This window comes from Monopterus albus, unplaced genomic scaffold (assembly GCF_001952655.1).
Source record: "Monopterus albus unplaced genomic scaffold, M_albus_1.0 scaffold26.1, whole genome shotgun sequence".
Classification (NCBI taxonomy): domain Eukaryota; kingdom Metazoa; phylum Chordata; class Actinopteri; order Synbranchiformes; family Synbranchidae; genus Monopterus; species Monopterus albus.
Genome location: NW_018127906.1, coordinates 2,647,408 through 2,669,810, shown reverse-complemented (window position 1 = coordinate 2,669,810; position 22,403 = coordinate 2,647,408). Strand labels below are relative to the sequence as shown.

Below are 22,403 nucleotides of genomic sequence, written 5' to 3'. Positions count from 1 at the left end.
GATCCTACAGAAAGATTCACTTCATAAACATTATAATCAAACAAACTTCAACCTACAGAAAAGCTCTGATGTCACAGTCCTCACTCCCCGTGGTGACTATGTGTTTAGTGTATAAATCCAAGATGCCTCCCTCTGGAGAAGTTTCTTCTCTTGATCCCCACACCTTGAAAAAATGGTTTCAGTACCAGTGGATCTTATAGAACTAATACTGGTTGCTATGTTGTCGAAATGTGCTGCCACTGGACGTGTTAGATCTGCAGGTCTGATACTAGATCTGTGCCCATTCTCCTTCCTTAATGGCAGACACGCACATCAATCGATGTCTGTGGCTAAACACCAGGTAAATAAAGGCCGTCACATACTAAATGGGCATAAACAGCAGTGCACAGTGTTTATACGACATCCTCTGCTGATGAGTTCACACCTGCAGTCAATCCACATGTTCAGTGAACACTTTATGACCACAGGCCGACGTCTTGCTCATGGTCAGATTACCAAATGTCCATCACGAGGCTCCTTACAGACCCTAGTCGCTACGTGGACAGTGGAACTGTGATTTGGTTCAGGCTTCTGAGCCGATGCCAAATTAGAAGAGATCAAATATTAAAGCTCCATAAATTACATCAGATGTTAAAGTATCTATAACGTTGCTGCTTTGCCTGTCGCTCTGCTCAACATGTTGCTGTTAATCTTGTGCTTTCACTCCTCACGTCAAATTCTTCTCAAGCCACTGACAAGGGCTCAAGATGTTCTGGATCTGAAACGACTCAATCACACTGATTTAACCTACACCCACATTACAGCACAAGATATTTGTCTTTGCTTGTCTGGGTTGTGTACTATTTGCACAAAACCAGCTCTGCACTGTACTTTTATATTTATTAATACAAAAGCGCTGTGTGGATGTTCAGGCCACAAGCCAAATGTTGAGAATTTGCGACTGTTTGTTGAGATCGTTGAATCATAACACGTATCTTCCTGGTGAAGATTTACAGGAGAGCACAGTTTTATGAGAGAGAGGATCTGGTGCTGCGCTGAGGAGACGGCTGAGGGTACAAAAATCAACTGGAAGAGAAATAAATCCACTTCATCTTACACTGTGAACCCACACCCACTGAACTGCAGTAAAACACTGTGCCCGAACCAGAGCGGCGACGTTCTCAGGACAGAATCAGTGTGTAACCAATAGTCGGGTCAGTGCTTCTAATCATCACAGTACGAACACACACAGTTCAACATACTTGATCTCAGCAGCATCTTGTTCCGCCATGTTGTCCCCAGCCTCATCACTGGTGGAGGTCTTCCCTGAGGATTTGTTGAGGCCATCCATCCAATCAGAGACTTTCTTCAGGGCTCCCTCCACAGTGGACACCAGTGCCTGGACGGCCTCCAGCTCCTCCGGGGCTGGGTAGATGCTGGCATGCTTGGCCATGACATGGCGGTCGTCGTTTGCAAACGATCGGAACGACCTCTGGGTTCAGACATTATTTTTATTTCAGCCACATTTTCATTCCAGCTGATGCTCATATCCAGTATGAATCACACAGAGTGAGCGAGTGGAGGGTCACAGTGAGGATCAAGGACGTTCAGAGGGGAAACGTACCCACTAATGGACGTCATCGGGCTCCTGTAAAAAGCAAACCTGTGGCCTTTACAACAATCTATCTGCCCCATCGTTATCATTTATCAGCGTCACTGAGTCACTGAGCATGTACTTATTAAGCTCTTTGTATGTTTTTAAGTTCCACGTCTAATTTTTCACCATGATAAATATTTTGATCAAAGCTCCTAGAAAATAAAAAAAGACCTTATTCTTAGTTACAAGTGAACAAGAGTAACCACTGAAAAAGCAACGTACTGATTTTACTGGGACTAAATTGGTGTGGCTTCATCATATTTATCTGACTTTGGCAAAAGCAAACAACAACATCAGTCATCAGGTTTCTAGATTCACAAACATCAGTGTAAAGGGTCAAAATAAATAATTTTCAACTATATCCATTAATCAACTAATCTATGCTAATCAACACACTGCCATGCTGTTAATGTTGTGATACGACTATCATTTTATGATTTAAACCAGTTATCATGGCTTTCGTGATAACAGAATACGTTTCGTGTTCTGTCCCATCACACCACTTCTGCTCTAAAATACTGAACCCTTCCATTAAGTAACGTCACTAAGAGGAAACAACATCTTTTAAGGGTTTGAAGACGACACGTTTTCTTTAACATTTTTATCTTTCATAACCTCGTCTGTCAAGCATAACATATCCACCCATCGCCCAAAAAAACACAATGGATTTCTATAAAATCATGATTGTTGCGTTTAGCTGCTAAGTGTGTTGTTAACTTTGGCCACTTGGAATTTTCCTGCCCCGTCACAGAATCGGTTTATCTGCCGTCCCGTCCTGTAACGGGGTGGAACAAACCAACTCTGGTATCTTTATACAACAGGTAAAAAAATAAAATAAACAGCGCCTGAGTGTGTTTTACTGCAGGTCTAACTTATGAAACAGACATTTTTATGTTTGGCTGTGATGAAAATCTTTCAAGGTCCAATGTGTCCAGTTTCCGTGGAATGACTCATATATTCAGCAGCTTGTTTAACTTCGGTCTGCCGCCACCCAGCTGCCATGTTGTAAAGGTCATCGATACTGACGTGATCAGAAAACTGGATTTATGGTCATCAAACAGCACCATAACAATATTAATACACAAAACAGTGATTCACAACATTAAATAGCCAAAAAAAATCTATAAAAATAGAATAAACTAGATAAAAGTAAAGATACCAGACCTAAAAATGGACATGTGCACACAACATGCAGACAGTACAACAGAATTAATCATACAAAAACATGATATGTGCATCTGCATACACAAACATGCAGATATGCACGTGGGGATCATATGTAAACATTATCACAGACAAGCCTTCCTATATGAATGTTTCCAGTCCTGTTTTTAAAGTGGGCACGGTGTCTGCTGACCTGAGAAGCTCGGGGAGAGAGAGCTCCAACAGCAGATGCACAGTCTCCTTTCGTGACACATTAAGATCTCAGGATGTTAGGAAGCTGATCAGAGGAGTGTAAAGGGTATTGTGGCTCATATGGCACCAGTAACTTTAATGTACCTCCATAATCAAAGCGATGCCGGTGCTGGATGCCTGCAGAGATGCCAGTGTGAAGCTGGTGACTGTTCTCTGGCTGCAGGAAGCAGACTCAACCCAAAGCCAAACAGATTCCTCTGAACCTGAACAAAGCTTTTACTCTGACGCCTGGTGTTTTCCTCCTCAGATTCTTGTTTTTGGTGTCGACGCTCGTCGCACCCTGCACAATGACAGCGGCACCTGAAGCCACCTGTGCTGCTGCCAGTCTGTGTGCGGCCTAGATCCAGCTGCCGTTGTTTAACATTAATGACATGCACTTAGGGTCAGAGCCCATCTCTCTCAGTGCAGAGAAAAAGGGGCCGATGTGCAACATTAGCTCGGAGCCTGCTCTTACAAGCCTGACTGTATTGCTTCGCCGACCGAGGATCATGCCAGGCTTTCAGTTCAAGGTCAAACTGCTATCGCTCTCATCATCCCTTCCTCTTCACCTCTGATCGTCTCTTTTCCCCCTTCTACTCTCATCCCTCTCTCCCTGCCTGCAGCGTAAGGACCCCTCATTATGGTGAGTTATTTATGATGGCACTTCAATAATTCATGGCCACGAGTCCCGGGGGCTCGTGCAGGAGTTGTGAGGGTCATTCATCACGACCCAGCTAATCTCTCGCTGAACTGCCAGGGGCATTTGAGGCTGTGCAGAGGCAAGTGTAGGCAGCGTCAACAGCCATAACACACAAATAAACATTAACAAGATCTAAATGAAAGATTAAGAGTTCCACAGCATCAGCACTGAGGCTGGATCCCGGCCCCGCTCCACATCAGCCCGGTCCCTTTTATTTGCTGCCTACAAGACAGCTGGGAGTTCAGCCTTGAGCCGCAATTACAAGATAATGATGCTCACTGCTTTAATTAATTGCACTGCAGTGTTGGTTGGTGGACGTTCAATCTGACAAACTTCAGAAAAAAAATGTGTTTATTTTCTTTCCTCTGTAAAATGTAAAAGGAGAAACACGTTTTCATGGTGTGAAACCAGCCTGGTTTACTGTAGATGAAGGGAACTGAGCATCTGTGGAGCCAGCAGATAAGCAGCACATACTGTCCACAGACTTCAAATGAGATATACACAGGAGAAAGGACGCCACTTAAACTATCAAAACATGCCTTTTCTACCAGAAGCTACAGTTCACACTGTGGTGTTACGACTGTGGCGTTGGACATGAATGTGAATGGGGCATTCATGGGCGGAAACAAACACATACAGTTTCAAACTACAAATAAATACATTTTATCATCAACAGTTCTTTAAAATAATGAGAAACTCATCTTCTGCTGCCTGCTTTGGTCTGGCAGACTACAGAAATTCGAAGTGACTAAAACATTTAAGACCCATCCGACCTGAATTTAAGACAACTTAATATTGTTTAAGGCCTGTTTTTAGTACAACTGTATTTAAGACTTTTTAAAAGCCAACATAACATTTAAAGTGCACAACATAAACAACCAGCAGACATGCACAGGAGGCTTACCATGTCCAGGCAGTGGGGGGTCGTGGGAGGGGTCTAGGTGAGGACCAGGGTCCTCTTCATGCAGTCAGACGCCTCTCGGATGTCACAGTCTCACTGTAGGAAGAAAAGAAAAATCACCTAAAGCGAATACATCCTGACCTTAACCTACTGTTACTGAGACAGTGGCTTTAGCCTTTGTATTTATACTCTTTGTTACTTATTATGCAGGTGATCCAGGACTTAAAGCTTAACCTGCTTTGAATACGCGTCAGCTAAATGCTTAAAATGTGCCAACGTCCCAGTGCCAGACGTCCGCCCATTGTGTTTCATCTTTCATAACTAATCAGAGAAGTGTCTTTTTTAGCATCTGTTAAACAGGAAGTGACAAACTGAACAAGCATTTTATATTCCAGCTCAGAGAGAAGCTGCTGAAGATTTACTTTAAATTATGTTCAGCAAATCCACACTTATATGGCCAAAAGTATGTGGACAGTCGCTCGTCTTCCTTGCTGTAGCAGCCTCCAGACCTTTGTGGGGTTTGCTGCCTTTTGTTCCCTGCATTCAAACGCCAGAGTTATGAGGTCTGACACCGATGTGGCTCACAGCTGGTGTCCCACTTCATCCCAAAGGTGTCAGACGGGGTCGAGGTCAGGCCGCACCCCAACCATTCCTCAGGACTCAACACTTGCTTTGTGCCCTCGGACACAGTTGCGTTGAGGCAGAAACAAACATTTGTTGATAGAAGGCTGAGACCGTGCAACCTTTGTTAAAGGTGCAATAAGACTTTACATACAGTCTGATAACCCCAGTGACAGTGAGACAGGACATGGTGTCTCTCAGCTACACCCCCCTCCATGACCCTCTGCTACCTACAGCCTCCTGTGCTTCTCCACCCTGTGTTGTCAAAGTACGGTCTGTAAATCAGCCCCTCCTGCCGCATAGCCAAGGTTAGAAGAAGGGTTTTTCCATCTGTGAAAACTCTGCAACTGCCTGTTTGATATGTGGAGGTTTGTGTTTTTCACAGTTTAAGAATCACTTGAGCAGCTTTCACAACTTCATACGTTAGTTTGTTCACCCACCAAACACCTTTGTGATGACGACAAACTCACCATTTCTCACATCCAGTTGTGTTTAACTGGTCCCATAGTTTTACATTTCTGTCATTTCCAGCACAATCAGGACTCGTTCGAAACAGATGCCTAATAAACCCTGTGGATTTATCTATGAATAAACATCCTTTTCACTACTGGTGTAATTCCCTGATTTAAAGGGGAATTCAACTGTTGTCACAAAACAAATGCATCATGTTGAATATTAACAGCGTTGCTTTCGTTCTGGTGCTGCTGTGAAACAGTTTGAATGTTATCAGGCCAGAGACTCGCACTAATTAAATTACTCAGAATATATATTCATTATTAAATGTATGAGATGAAGCTGCAGCTTTGCCCACGCAGTAAGACCCTGTGCGTGACCGTGTGCCGGCAGCGGAAGAGAGAGGAGCGCTGCTGTACAACATCTCGGGGGAGTCGAGCTGAGCATCACTTAGATTCCCCATCACCTTGACCCGGTTTTCAGCGGCAGAGTTGAGCAGACCGACACTGCTGCAGCTCTGCGTTACTCGCTGTAAGTTTCATCTGCTCACAGAATCCTTTTAACTTTCCATTAAAATAAACACACAGAGTGCAGCTGCTTGAAGAGAAACATCAGGAAAAAGGATGTTGATCAATATGATGGAACAATTACTGGGCCAGTTGCTGAGACGCTCCTGCTCTGTTCTGGAACCAAAACTCCCCAAACAGTCGCTTCAAAGCATTTACAACTGCTCAATAATGGAGGAAGTTGCTGTGTGAGTGACGAAGATCTCGGCACATGAATGTTAACAAGCCTGATTCTGACACTGAGAAACAGGGAGAAGACCGAGCTGCGTTCCTGCCACAGGTCTGATGAAATATCGTCGTCACTCTTCACGCCACGCCTCTGCTGCTTCTCAGCTCAAATCTGAAATGTGACTTAAGTGTCGGGGTTAGTCTGGGGGTTAGGATGAAGTTAGTCTGTGACTAACTTCATCTGTCAGACAGTGTTTTCTGACCATGACCAACCCAAACACTGCCTCTTTCACCATCAGTAAAGACCTTCAGTGTGACCGCACTATGCTGTGTTAGTCTAAGCCTAAATTTGCCAAAACACTCTTCAGTGTTTTTACTTTGTATTTTAAGTACAGGGAAGCAAATACTCGACTTTGCAGCTCTGCACCTCTGTGCAAAGTGTGGCTGAGACACTATGCTGTTTAAAATAGAAACAAAATACTGAAATTAAAAAGCACTATGATAAATTAAAGTGTGGAAACTTAAAAGAATTAGACATTTAACACTTTTACTGGATAGCTCACAGTGTAGATATGAATAAGAACTAGAATGCCGCTTTGCAGATGCACACCTCTGCCAAACAGTCAAAGTCAGCAGAACGGGACCTGTGACCACCAAAATCTAATCAGTTCCTCTTCGAGTCCAACTGCTTGTGCAAGATTTGAAGAAAGATGTTCCTAAGACATCATGTTCATGAGAGTGTGACATTGTAGACGGACAGACGACCCGACTACAATGTCTATGGCCACGGGTGTCACAGAGGCACGACAACGGGCTGAAAGAACGGGGAGTAAAATGCAACGAGCTGAACCGGGGACATGATGGTTCCACAGCCTGTTATTCGCCTAAACCACAAGGTCACCAGATCGCACACTGGAAAGACCCCCCCTTTTGTTTTTCTCCTTGGTTTAGAAAACTATCATTTCTAGTGTCAAACCTTACTAACAACCTAAAATCTAAAACTGTTCGGACACAACTCAGGTGCAAAATGCAGCCTTTCCAAACAGACAGGGAGAAAAAGTCAGGCTTACATAACCCCGGCGTGAAACACCTGACAGCTGAGCCAGACAGTGAAGGAGTTCAGCCACAAAAAGAGAAAAAACAGCACATAGTGAAACACGTGGCACAAAGGCAGCAACCGGCACCGACAGTCGTAGCCATGGCTCTACACACTAACGCAGTTTTAATTAATTCCCCACGCTGGATCATATTCTAATAACCTCGCCATCTCCCAGTAGAGGGGAGGTGATCAAGAATACAGCAATGACTTTTTAAGGACGCTGATGGTGCTGCAGTAACGGCAGATGGTGAGCTCAGCATGTGACAAGAAGACTGCTGATTTAAAAAAAAAAAAACCCCAGCAGGCCAGAGCATGAGAGCACATACACATTAGGATGAGGTTTCCTTCCCTCTAAATAAAAATCGACTTTCTACACAACTCAAGAGTCACACTGCCATGCTTCTGCATGATTAAAAGCCGTAACAGTGAAGGATATAAACACTGGGGGCATCGACTCCCTGTGAGTTAAGTTTATTTGCATAAGTCTTAATCACAGCTACAAACTCAAAGGGTTTCACAATGCCTACATTATGAGGATAAATGAAAACGACACAGTGAGAACAAAAACCCTGCAAGAGTTTTTCATATAAGACTGACAAAACAGCAGTTAGCTTCATTATACTCTGGTCAAAGCCAAATATTGGCAATAGTTTGTTTGACGGTTCCCTTCCCTGTGAAGCAAGGCACTAAGAGCAGTGGCGGAAGAAGTACTTGGATCCTTTACTTAAATACAAGCAGCAGTGCCACAGTGCAGAAACACTTGTCACAGGTAAATGTCCACATCCTTAAATGACCTATATAAGGTCAGGTCCCTGAAGGGAGAAGAGCCACCCCGAGCCGCCCATGGCCGTCCCTGGCCTCTCCGAGCCGTCCCTGGCCTCTCCGAGCCGTCCCTTGTGGGGTGATTTTATGTTGCTACCATCGGAGTGCGATACAAACCGCTGCAATGCAGAACGAACAGATGATTTGCTCCTGTTGCTATCGCCCCTTTAAACAACACTTGAAACAGTGAGTCTGGTATTGTTGTTATGTGTTTGACTATTTATACTGCCGACTGTGAATCAAATTACCCCCCAGGGATAATAAAGACACCATGAACCTGGACGTCCTGAAGTCAAATTGTTACTTAAATAACAGTGTAAAAGTATGATCAACAAAATGTACTCAAAGTAAATGTACACAGTCTCAAAATAAAGCACATTATGCTGCTGGATTATAATTATTCATACAGTACATTAAGTGTACATGGCTTTAATGTTGCAGCTGCTAGAAGCTGCTAATTTTAATGACTTTACATAAAGCTCATTGGTTTGTGAATCCACTCTGGGGATCAAAATGTCCCTAATTAGATAACAAACCCAACAGTGCCAGGACAGTATCTGCCAACAAGCAATGCTAATGGCTCCCGCTCTGACAGAGCTACATCATTTGTTTACAGTAGCTCTACATTAAAATTTATTATTTAAATGGCAATTAAAATGTTTACTGCAGAAAAATAAGACATAACAATGTGTGCACGTCCAACACAAACCGGGTGCAGGAGAAAACCAGAATCTCCTGCACCCTGAATAAGTAAAGATGTCAAAGGACAGGTTTATTCAGGGCGGTAGCTACAGCCAGAGATAAGCTCAGCCTCCACAGAGAACACGTGACGTAGGCCAGAACTTTGTTGGGAGTCATTTTTGTGAGTGGTAACAGAGACAGCACAAAGTAACACACAGTGACGTTAGCCAAGGAGGCTAGTTAGCTGATGTTACAAGCGCCTAAGCTTGAAGACCTAAGGAAACCCTGCAGTCATATACACAGCCTGTTGGTGCCTACATGATTATTTGCCTGATGAAGACCTTGATGAACACTGTTCTTCATCAGTGTGCAGCCTAACAAATCTATTCTTCCAAGATTATGACAAATGTGTCTCTTCTTTACTGCAGAAAAAAAAAGCTTAAAATATAATCTGTACTGCAGATTTCCCTCGTTGGATCCCTTAATATTTAGTATAAACGCATTTATATTCCATTCAGAAAGGAGAGAAAGATGCTGCAAACGTGCCTGGTGCCACTTCACTGTGGACGCTGCGGTTCAGGGAGTCCTAACCTCTGCACCACACAGCCACCCCAGGGAGGAGGTTTAATTTTGGGTGTGCTGCAACAGAAACCTCTGAAGCAGTAAAACAGCCACCCTTCATCTGAAACATCAACCAAATACTGACACACTGTGTGCAGGCACAGCTCTCCACTATCAGCAGTGACAGCAGAGCAAAATGATGCTAAAAAGATGGAGTAGAGGAGCGAGGAGCCAGGTTCTGACCACAGGAGGGTCTGGCGAATGACAGGACGAGGACGGGCTTCACGCAGACTTGATGTGTCATACACCTCAAAATAAGGTGAATTCAATTAATTAAGCTCAAGCAATATTTGAACGTACTGTATGATTACATTTAGAGTAGCTGACACAAGGAAGAAGGATGCAGCCTTCTCACCAGACAGACTTGGGGTGTTAGGCTGACTGATTCTACCGGAGTGGGACTCAGTGTGTCGATAGCACCGCCAGAGACAGAGGCCAGACTGCAGCCTTACTATAAAATCCAACCTCTCAAGCTGCTCTAATGCACGGTGGACAAAACCATCCAGCAAATGGCTCTGCTCTGCCACTCCGAGCAGCCCGTCCTCAGGTATTCTCTCCCTAATGCCTTCTACAGCCTCTCCTGTCCCCAGCCTCCATTTTCAGATGAACCTGGGGAGGGGATCATTCTAGGGCTGTTTATTTAGGTCGTTTTCACTGTGGGGAACTTTTATGAGCAGGCTTTTATGTTCATACATGGCTTTAAATAAGGCCTTGTGCCATCCTGCGAACTTGCACCAGGCAGGATGGAAAGTTTAAAAAGGCCTTGTTCTCTCACACAAAGCTTCAGTGACTAACATTTGACCTGCCAACAAAAAGCAGCAGAGACTCTCTCAGTAATCCAAGTGCTGGGGATTACATGCGCCGACTCCTGGGAGGTTTGCTCCAAAATGATGGACCCAAACTGCTCAAAAGTCCAAAAACTAATGAAAAACACCCTGATAATAAATCAAACCTAGTAAGTAGAGATTCTCAGAGTCTGACAGATAAAACAGAATGGTGTACAATGTTGTTGAGCGCAGGTTGGTGTCACGCTGCTACAGAGCCAGAATATTACTGTATGTATGGTATTCAGTGTGGATGAGGTGTAGCGTTAAAACAGACTCTCTCTCGATCCGACTTTTACTTTACTCGACTCTTACTTGACACTCATCTGGCAGATGGTTTTATCCAAAGGAAAAAGGAGGAGGGATAAAGGATTGGAGTCTCTGCTGTCAACAGTACAAGGCAGGGAACAAACAGCCAACATTACAATTTATAATCGATCTACTCCACCACCTGAGCTACAGCCGCTCCCTGAACACCAGGAAACCAGGCTGATGGTGCTGACGAGGTTGGCACCTGACGCCTCCAGCAGCTGCAGACTATTCAAGATGAAGTTCCTTCCATTTAACATTGATTTCTCAGATCTACAGACGGTTACAAGCTGATCACTGGTAGGGGTTTTTCCCACCACAGTTGTGTGGTGACAGACTGGATTTTGTTGGAAGGTGCTTTTATTGCCCTGTTCAGTGCAAAGCCATCTCAACAGGTTCAGGGTCAGATTTTGCCAGTTGCTGCCGCAACAGAAACACCGGCCATCTGGGATTCCACCATCGGCTGTAAAAAATGATGGACACGCTGACAGCTCCCAGAAGCCGTTGCCCCCTGGTGGCTGGCTGCAGTATTGGTCATAAATCCTGCCTCCTAGTGGACGTGGCATGAGCCACACCAACAACTCAAAGTACAAATCAAATACATTTTCCCCAGAGGTCACTTCTGTGGGTTTTGGTTGATATTATCACACTTATTTAAAGATATAAAAAGAGGTTTGATTTGGTTGATTTCACAGCTTTGACTGTGGATCCGATGCCGTCTCTCCACTCCTGGTTACTACTACGCAAAAAAGCAGGATGCACGAATACGTCAGTGAAGTACACCAAACAGGGCAGTCAGGTGATAATGTCTCTGATGAATGTGAAATGCGCTACAAATGTGATTAGGACTGCAACAACTGATTAACCTCTTTAGTGTGACAACAATCAGTTGGTCTGTCTTCAAATATAGATGGGTGCCACCAGAACAGCGCCACCTTGACTCTCCAGGTCTCTGAGTCTCCTTGAGGGATGAACACCATTCTTCCAGAACAGCGCCACTCATGTGGTGTTTTGATGATGGTGGTGGAGATGCTGTCCAACACGTCGCTCCAACATCTCCCATAGCTGTTCAACTGGGCTGAGACCTGGTGACTGGGAAGACCACAGCGTCTGGTTCACATTGTGGTCATCCTCATCAGACCAGTCAGTGACCCCTCAGGTCCTGTGGACCCTGGGGGAGACATCTCCCCTCAGGAGAGAAAGGCTTCAGCACAGTGACTCAGAACAACTCGTTCTTTCTCAGCACAGTGACTCAGAACAACTCGTTGTTCTTTTAATTTGTCACCTGTGTATAGCTTAGCCGCTGTTCAACACAGGTGGAGAATGTCAGGAACATACTGTACAAACTCCTTGTTATACACTCAATTTCAAGAACAGCGCGAGTCCTGACCTGCTAATCTCCAGCCTTCGACCAGCACAGAGCCTCAGTGCGGCTGCTCGCAGCAGCACTGCAGATCATAATGTATTTCAGTGCAGGTACCGTAACCCTGAACAGCAGAGGACATATTTCACAAGTCTCTGTGATCTCTTCGCAGGCCCGAAGATGTCCGACTCTGCTGCAGAGCCAATAAAACTGACTTCAAATGTTATATAGGTGAGCCACAGCTGGTGGGGGGCTGCGGAGGAAACAACACTCAGCAACATGGTCACACACACAGATGTACACATCCCAGACAGGAAGGCCAGTGCTTACAGGGATGGGGCTGTGTTTACCTTTGAAAAGTACTGTAGAAATCTCTCAGTACAGCCCGATCCCGAGGAGGATCTCACAATCTAGATCTACATTTAGCTTCTAGTACCAGAATATGACAGAAGGGGAGTTTAATCTCCTGTTACATTCTACATACAGTATTTTAGTGACTGCCTAAAATTGCGTACAACAACCTAAACAGATACATTATTAGCATGTCAAGCAGCATTCAACAGGAGGGTGAAGAGCAGCAGATAACAGAAAGAGCAGTGCTGAAATAAATAACAGCCAGAAAGTGTTTTTAAAGCAGCTAAAATTCTGAACATGCAACTGTGATTTAGTTGAGGAGCGAAGCTAAAAAAGTCTATATGGGTGAGTTAAGCGAAAATAATGTGTGAAATAATGTAAAAATATGTCAGGATGTTAATTAACACCCGCTCATCTCACTGAAGTTTCTGTGCCCGCTGACGGAGGTGATGTAACAGATGGTGGCGTCCTGCAGATCGCAGCCTGAGCTGAGTTTCTACACGTTTGTTTCGAGGAGAGAGGTGAGAACTGAAGACGAAGGGCTCCAGACATCACCGTTACTGTGGCTGAAGCAGGCCATGTAAAACAGACCCACTAACAATTTACACAGCAGACATGTGTGCTTCATTTCCATTCCTCTGTTTACAGGCTTGTTTCACACATTCTGAACATGCCTTCATGGAGAACCTATGTAATTTGACATTAACATATAGTTTTCCTGTATCAGTTAGCAGTCAGTGTTGAAGATAACCTCATGTGGCACTCTGTGAAGCTGTGTGTGCATCTTTACACACAGTTCCTATGCAGCACACATTCCCAACTCTGATCAGCGAAGCCTGGTCTCTACAGACCGGTTAACCTCCGATCACAACAGCTGCATGCATGCAGCTACCTGCATGTCTACAGGGCAGTCAGAGGTGTCTGGAGGAGGCCGCAGTGCAGGTGAAGGCTGGGCACATCCTGGAGAGTTTATAAAGCCCAGCTGGTCGACGCCCACACACACTCAGCTCAGGAAACACAGCTGCTTTGCTGTGAAACACCAGCTTGGGGGTTTTTATGTTTCAGCAGAGGATTAGGCCTTCGTTAATACATTAATGGAATGAAAACATCCAAGTAAACACATCACTCTCACTAAAAGCAGCAGCAGTTATTGTGTGTGTGTGTGTGTGTGTGTGTGTGTGTGTGTGAGGCCTGCAGCTCACGGGGAGGAAGATGTTTTAGTTTAAAAAGTTTGATGAGGGCCAGAATTAGGTCATTTTTCCAGGTAGCTTCATCGTAGAACACGACCTTACAGTGTGGTGAAGGCGAATACAACACAGAAGGTCATGCACAGCTTCAGTTTAAAGCTCATGCACAGTTATAGTCAGCCCGATTCATTGGTGGTGCTCTGCACAAATGTCACGCAGACACACCTTACTTTGTGCATATTCTTTAGTATTGTTGCAATTGTTTAAAATGACTACTGATGTTGTGCACTTCACTATATTGTAGCTCTATATTCTGTAACATTTGCTGTGCTGCTGTAACACCTGAATCTCCCCTACAGGGATCAATAAACCATTAAAGTCAAGTACAGAAGAGTCAGAAGCCGCGGAGCCTAAATCCAAAGAGGAAGTGTGGCCAGGTTTCCAAGTCGCTACCCTACAACCTACCCTACCTGCCAAGTTCACTGCTGAATATTCATTATTAATCTAATTCATCGCTGTTTCAGAGCTAAAGGCAGAGGGCGGGGATTTGAACCAGACTTTGGACCTTTTGCATGTTGGACACTGACAATCTGTGCTGAAACCTTGAGGTTTAGAGATTTAGATTAAGTTCTACAACTTTTTCTAAACAACTTTAAAAGTTTGTCTGTGAAGAAATAAGAAAAGCGAGTCAAACGGCAGATGTCAGGATATCGTCGTAGAGCAGCGACGTAACCGCCGGCGGCTGCGTCTCCCAGTTCAACCGCCTTTACATCAACAAAGGCTCAAAGGAGAATCTGTGTGGAAATTATGAGCCCAGCGCTAGGAGAGCGGCTGCTTCTCTCAGCCCTGCTTTATTATTCTGCTCCACAGAAAGAAGCTGGCCTTGCATTTTTATTGCTTCCCTTACTCCCATCTTCTTTATTATCCTTACACTGTTTGTAAAGCACTTCTGGCTCTGCCCTGGAAAGTTTATATACTGCAGATTAAGTTTAGATTTAATGCATGTGGGTGTGTCTCTGTTTACAAGTGTGTGTCTGCATAAACTGCTGCAGAAAGCAAAGCTATTTTTTACTGTGGATGTTTGCTGACGATGAGAGGGTCCCTGCTCACGCTTTAAAGAAACATGAAGGTTGAACTGCATGTTTGCATGTTGACCCACGCCCCCATTTTTATTTTTTTCTATTTTTGCATGTTCAGCTGAAATGCCGTGCACAGTTTAATACTTTAGCAGGAATTACTTTACTGGGGTGCTTCAGGATGCAAGCGGCTACAATGAGCATCAAGCTAAACTGGCTATAACATAACAGATATGGCCCCAGTAGCGACAACCCCCCACACACACACAGCCCATTAACCCACAACCAATAAGGCAGTGAGGAGACTTCAATCTCTGTGCAGACCTGTATCACCTCCTGGATGCAATTCCATCCAATCACAGCAGAGTGACACCTGAAGCCAGTCGCCTCTGGTGCGTACTGACAGCAGGCGGTCCATACTGTGCGCGTGTGGACGTGCAGAGAGGCAGGTGGCACGTCGGCCTCTCAGCCAGGTAATTGAGACATCATGTGGCTGTGCACGGCCGACTGCTCCGAGCGCGGAGAAGGAGCCTGGACACACAGATTAACAGTACATTTCCATTTCAGTCCTCCCATCAGGCGCCTACATCTCTGTGGCGCTGGGAGAGGTTTCATTTGGGAAGTGACTGACTGGATTACAGCTTTCTTTGACATGCTCACTGACTGCACCAACAACATGACATTTGGAGAAGAGTAGTTTTTAGATTTCAGGTTTAACAGCAGTGCAATCAGTGCACAGGTACCTGAACACAAACTCAGACTTATAGTGATGGATTTGGACAAAGCTCCAAAGAGAAGGCTGCCTCCATAAAATACAGTCAAACATACAGTATGTACAGTTAGAGAACAGCGTTTCTAACACTATCGAATCACCTACAGACTTCCCCCTCTTCTTACGTCAAACTCCTTTTCTTGTTAGTACACTTGGATGTATTTTTGGAGATGTGGACAGAATGACATTCCTTTCCCAGACTTGCCTGGCAGCTCTCTGGACCCTCTGTGTAAGAAGCTAATTATAATACCCAGCAGCGTAGTATTGGGCATCGGTCCAGGCAGCCTTCTTGGGCTGAGGCCAATTCATTGCATCCATTCACCTCATACATTCTGTAGCCTGGGAGGGGGTTATCACAGCGCCAGACTTTTCACCTCCCAGTTCTCCAGCAGACACCTGAGGGATCACACAAAGCTGTGAAGTGCACTTTTAAAGCCACGCTCAAAGTTCGGAGCGGCACAGAGGAGATTTACAGGCTGCTTCTGTCTGTATAATCTGAACTACAGATGACTGGACCGTGACTCTAATTCACCAACATCAGGTGCTGACATTTGCATCAGTTTGGCATCAGAATACGCTACTAAGGAAGCAGCTATAGGGTTATATGCCATATGTATCCCCTTTACTTTCCCCATTTTACTGATATTTATGCCTCTGCACCAGCGACAACCGTGGTCAGAGGCACCGTTTTCAAAATCCATTCATCTGATTCTCGTGAATGTGATATCTCAGAAACCCCCTCAAGGGGTTTGGAGCAAGCATCCACCTGGATTCAAGGATGAACTGATTTGATGTTGGTGGACAAAAGTCAAGGTCATGATGACTTCACGTCTGTCCCGTGCTCAGGAATGTCACTGGCCGGCAGAGGCTTACGAGTGCGAAGCGTTCATTCTAGTCTTTAAGTTTAATGTGATGGGGAGGATTTTAAAAACTCTTTTTAGGCTGAGATCACCACCACCCTCTGCGCTTATGTAACCGCAGAACAACAAAGATAAAAACTGTTTATTCTTTAAACAGTGCTGGTCCATAATATATGTGGAAATCTAATCAGGTCCTTCAGTCCAAGTGCACATCTGCACCAAACATGAAAAACATTCCCTCAAGCTCTTCCTGATATATTGCGTTCAAAAGAACGGGCCAGACAAACAGGAAACACAATGAAAAGATCAAATGTTTTGTTGCCAGAAAAGCTCTGATCCAACAACCTCAGCAGATTTTATGAATCATATGAAGTTGCTCCTGAAATCCTTTCAGCTCACATAGCGTCATCACAAATCACACAAAACGTACGTTCTCCTGTCGTCATTCAGCCGTTACTTACTGTAGCAGTTGACAGCAAAGAGACAAAGCACAAGGCAAGATGAGGATGTGAAACGAATGATGAGGGAAACATGAGCTTTTAAAGACACGATCAAACGGACAGTTTAACTTGTTGGAATACAGTGACTCTCTAACGGTGCCCTCACCCTGCACCACTGGGTGTTAACATACAATCTAACCAATGAAACCAACAATAACTTTTAAGCTATTATAACTATTAAGTCTTTCTTCTTAACTCGTGTTGGGATTCCAGAAAGTAATTGTATTATGCATTAAATTCTACCAGTGCATTTTCACAGCATGTCGCCATCTTGACAACTGGCAGCAGATGGTTTACAGGCAAGAATCACTCCCCAACAATCTGTTTCAAATGGAATCGCATCAGGAAGTCAACATGCCGTTTTACTGTAACATTAAAAAGTAATTCCACACTAGACTCTTTGGTAGAAGATTTTTTAAAAAGCCGCTGTACAAAAAGAACAAATCCACAGCTGTGATTAAATTTATACCTTTCACCCTCTGAGACCAGTGCATTTATTGTTCCCTCTTCATAAAATAAATAAAAAGTTATTGTCCAAGTTCAACGCTGGGAAAACCTGAAAATGGCCTTCTGGTTTTTTAATCACCCAAAACTCTGACAAAAATATTTGACAACTTTTTTTTTCCAGACAAAAAAACTCAGTCATTTAAAACAAGCATTGTGATGAAACACTTGACATTTTCCTCCCACAAATAAAAACTAACCCATAATATGAGACGGACAAATGAACTAACTGTCCCAATGTGAAATTTAGTTTCCTCTGTCACCATAATCATTTTGTTCAGAAGTGAGTTTGGCCATTTGATGTTGCAAAGTGGATGATAAGAAGCATCTTAGCATCTCAGTCAGTCTGACGTTAGGTTGTTGGAACAAACTGATTTATGGACTAAATCTACAAAACACAGAATCAGACAAAGAGGCAACAGGCCAGCTGAGAAACTACGACAACATGCAGGCAGCGCTCTGACATTTATTTAAAAAAAAAGGGTAAGATAATGTAACAAGTGCTGGGCAAATGAATGTGATGCAATGAGGAGTAAACTGCAGGACCGACAGTCAACCACCGAATACCCTGCTCTAGATGACTAGAGACAAACAGATGTCAGAAACCAACATCCATCCATTATCATACCGCTTATTCCTGAACAGGGTCCTGGGGGGCTGGAGCCAATCCCAGCTGACACTGGGCGAGAGGTGGGGTCCACCTGGACAGGTCATCAGTCTGTCACAGGGCTGAAACAAACACCCACACTCACTCCTACGGGTGATTTAGAGTCACCAGTCAACCTGAGCTGCATGTCTTTGGACTGAGGAAGGAAGGCGGAGTACCTGGAGAGAACCCACACAGGGAGAACATACAGACTCCACACAGAAAGGCCCCGGGTCGAGCTGACTGAGTGTTTCTGGGACTCCAACATCTTTTCTACAGCTGACCGAGTCTCAGTTTCAGGAATCACTATATTCATTATTTAATCTGATCAACTTTATAGACCTTCAATACTCTGATTTAATAATTAATTCAGTAGTTCAGGCCACAGAGAGAAACTCAGATTAGTGATACTTTTTGTAGGTTGCAGCTCTTTAACCCAAACTGACCCGACAACGTGCTCAACAGCCGGGCACACTCTGACACACAGGGAGAACATACAGACTCCACACAGAAAGGCCCCGGGTCGAGCTGACTGAGTGTTTCTGGGACTCCAACATCTTTTCTACAGCTGACCGAGTCTCAGTTTCAGGAATCACTATATTCATTATTTAATCTGATCAACTTTATAGACCTTCAATACTCTGATTTAATAATTAATTCAGTAGTTCAGGCCACAGAGAGAAACTCAGATTAGTGATACTTTTTGTAGGTTGCAGCTCTTTAACCCAAACTGACCCGACAACATGCTCAACACTCTGATACTGCCCAGCAAAAATGATCCAACATATGACACAAAAAGAAAAGTCATTTCAGGTTTCTCCTGTCTTCATGTTCATTAAGTTGTGGCAGCAGAAAACACGGTACTGAAAGAAAGACCCAGTCTTTTCACTACATCAGTCTAACCCTGAAATCCACTTTTAAGCCTCTCCAGACTGGTGTACGAGCTCCATCCTTTACCTGAGGGAGCTGGCTGAATGTGTCAGTGCCGAGGAAAACCTGAAGACTGTCCTTTCATGCTGCAAGAGCTGAAATGCCTGCATGAAGATTTCAGTCTCTGAGAAACTGCTGGAAACGCGCCCTGATTCTCTGGGGGTCTTTTTCAGTGAGCCCAGACAAGCCGCCTCCCTCCTTCACAAGCAGAGCTGCACTTAAAGACATGAGTGAGATGTTCAGGTGAGTGACGGCGCTCAATGCGGGGACGTGTCTCCGGGCTGACAGCCATCAGGTTGGCCTGTTCGCAATGTTCGCCCTGAGCAAAACCAGAATGATGCTCAGGAAAACAGCCTGCCAGAGAAACATGCTCAGCTGTTATTGAACCCGTAACTGAAACTCAAAACCATGATACAGTTACAGAAATTTAGAGGTCAAAGGTCAAAGTGTTTATTTGTCATATGCACAGTTAGGAAACGTGTTTCCCTGTACAATGAAATTCTTACTTTGCCGTCCACATGAATGCCACAAAATACAAATGAAATATAAAGTAGATAAATAAGTAACACAAAATCTACGGCACTTTAAGCAGCAGGTGAAAGAAGCACAATAAAAATACAAGAGCAGAATATAATGTTAGAATGTTAGAATATATCATCTGCTTTTATTTTACTACTCCGTCTACTCAGCTTTTGCAGCATTTTCCAAACATTTGGTCTCTGTCTTCAGATCGTCGAGGAGATGTAAAAATCCCCCGCGTCCTGGACGATGAGGCACAGTGAGGGCCCCTTTAACCGTGGTCAGAGCTCCAAAACGAGGCCACTTTCTGAGGTTTCAGGCACAGGGTGAGCTGAAATAAGAGAAGATGCTGCTGATGGCAGCAGGATCCTCTCTGCTCTCTGCAGCAGGGACGACAGTTCAGTTGGCAGCAGCCAGTAAACAACATCCAGATGTAGATATCACTGAATGCTAATGTCATTAATGTGAGGACTGTTATACAGGTCTAGTATTGTGCAGCTACATGAATAATATCTAATCTGTACAAACGTGTCTGTCTTACAGGAGCGTGTTTTGTCATGTTTTCAAATTTCCTGTTTGTGCAAAAGCAAAGATGTTTGTTTCACAGCTAAGAAGGAAAAGGAAACTAAATATTGACATTTGAGAAACTGGGAGCAGAGAATTTGAGCATTTTGTCTTTTAAAACCAACTCAAACATTCTGATCAGTGATTAGAACTGCCAATAATGATGCTAATTAATGTTCTGTTGATGGAATAACTAACCAGTTACTTGACTAACTGCTGCAAAGTACCACATCTCTTTGTTGAGACATTGGAGTGAACAAGTGAAATGACCAAAACCGGTGCTATGAAAGCAGGACAAAGAGGCAAATCGTTTGATTGATGAGCTACGGAGCTGGCAAACAGCGGTGTGTGGGCCGACACCTGGTCCCGTTTTCAGGCCAGTTCAACCTGTTCAGGTCCATTTCACAGACACAGTGTTACAACAGTGAAAGTGATGTAACTGGAGATCGAACGATGGCCTTGTATCACCATCTAATAGTCTAATCAATACTGGAGAGAGGAACACAAACCGATACTGTGCCTCGATACTGTGAAATGAAGTCACCTTTGTGCATGTGTCACTTCACCGGTCACTGGTTTCTACCTCACACAGCTGGCAAACATCTGTCTTCCCCACTCGAAACACTCATTAAATGAGTGATCCTCCGTGAACTGATCAATAGACTGATTTTTTCTGCATTGCTATAAGATGCTGTGGACACCAAACAGCACAACAGAAGCCACTGACGCGTCACATCACTGCACCGAGACACACAATGACAGCACGAACACAAACTGACAAAACCAAACTGGCACGGAAAAAGAAGCACTGGCCCAAAAGTGGCAAAGCTAAAGACTTTGTAGAAGGTTCTAGTTATTATTTATTGGTTAACCACGGGATTAATCCACCAATCACAAAATAATGACTTTATCTGTGGCGTAATGGGACCATAATGGTCCCAGTATGTTGACAAATGATTTTTATTTCCTCTACAGTGGAAGTTTCCTCACAAAGAGGAAACCTAGAATTTAAAGAGACTGCAGTAAAAACCTAACACACAACAGAAAAACCCTGTCGGGTGAAGAATCACTGATGTAACTGTGAGCAAACAAAGAGGTAACACAACCCGACTGTCTCCTGTGAGCTCGCTCTGCACACACACACTGGACATGAACACACTGGATAGACTGCCAGCGTGCGCGCTGACGATTTACTGTTGAGAAAACATTGTGGATTCCTTCGGCACAGTTCAGGACAACGCTAATTGAAAACCAAATGCCACACACACACTTGATCCTCATGTACAAGAGCAGCGCTGCGTCCTCGTCAACACTACGACCTGCAGCCCCCGGTGCTCCGGCATCAAGCTCCGGTTACCATTTCTATTTCAACTCCTCAGGCCACCTGCTCTGTCAGCGCTCACTCTGGGCCCCAAGTGAAACCTGAACTGGTCCTGCAGGGCAGAGGTGCAGTGGTGCTGGAACGCACCGGAGCGACACTCCGCCACTTTCTCTTCTCCAAGAGAAACGTTTGTGTTTCTGGGCCTGTCGGGAAAATCTGGTTGGAATTCATAAGGTTGTGTTGCTGTGAGTGCTTGAAAACCCAGTCAGTCAGTCGAGATAGGTCTGTGGGTGGGGGTAGACCGCAGCCCTGATGTATTCACTACTGCTGGTTGACGTGAACCAACATGAAGCAGCTCAGTGAACAGTCTGGAGTCGGTTTAACACTGGAGCACAGAGCATCTTGACACCTGATGGTGATCAGCACGGGACAGTCTCTTGAACCATCCTGCCCATTTACTCACCCACCACCCCCATCACGCTGCACAACCTCTACAGGAGGCCTGTGTAAACGCCACCGCCTCAGATGTTTTTGCCAGTGAACCGAGTCGTTATCAGCTGGTCCATCAGTCTGACACCGCTGGGCGATACAGCAACAATAAAACAGCATCCTGACACAAGGCCTTGGCACCAACTGTAAATCTTCACTATGAGGACAGATACAGCTCGGCCCCTGGGCTCTGATTCACTGGGCAAACTGAATCTGTGACAAACAGAAACGGCAGCGAGCGTCCCCGAGAGCAAGGCAGCTGTGCAGCTTGTGAGCAGTGGGCTCAGAGAAAGGACAACATCTGTAATCACCTCAGAAGGCCTCACACCTGAGGGGAGCACTTCACACTGGTTCTCGGCTAAACATGCCACAGCTGAGCCTCAGGGTTATTCTGCTTTGCTGCTTCCTCACTTTGAGCAAACATGACTGTTGTTCTACCAAACTCTTTTCTTAGACGTTAAACGACTTCACATTAGCAGCCGCAGAAAGGCTTCACCTCTAGAGTAGTGGCTGACCTTTAGA

The 22,403-nt window shown here is 44.6% G+C and overlaps 1 protein-coding gene across 5 annotated transcripts in view; it reads right to left on the bottom strand.

The window, feature by feature from the left end:
• The window catches only part of LOC109957345 (spermatid perinuclear RNA-binding protein-like), a 64,082-nt gene that overhangs the window by 40,416 nt on the left and 1,263 nt on the right, over positions 1-22,403 (bottom strand). For all 5 annotated transcript variants that reach the window (XR_002274541.1, XR_002274542.1, XR_002274543.1 and 2 more), the window contains exons 2-3: positions 4,636-4,728; positions 1,242-1,471 (exon numbers count right to left, since the gene is read on the bottom strand). Coding sequence is in view for 2 of the 5 variants with exons in the window: in XM_020595154.1 (XP_020450810.1) it covers positions 1,242-1,471; positions 4,636-4,638 (233 nt within the window). In the remaining 3 variants the exon portion in view is untranslated. The remainder of the gene's footprint in view (positions 1-1,241; positions 1,472-4,635; positions 4,729-22,403) is intronic.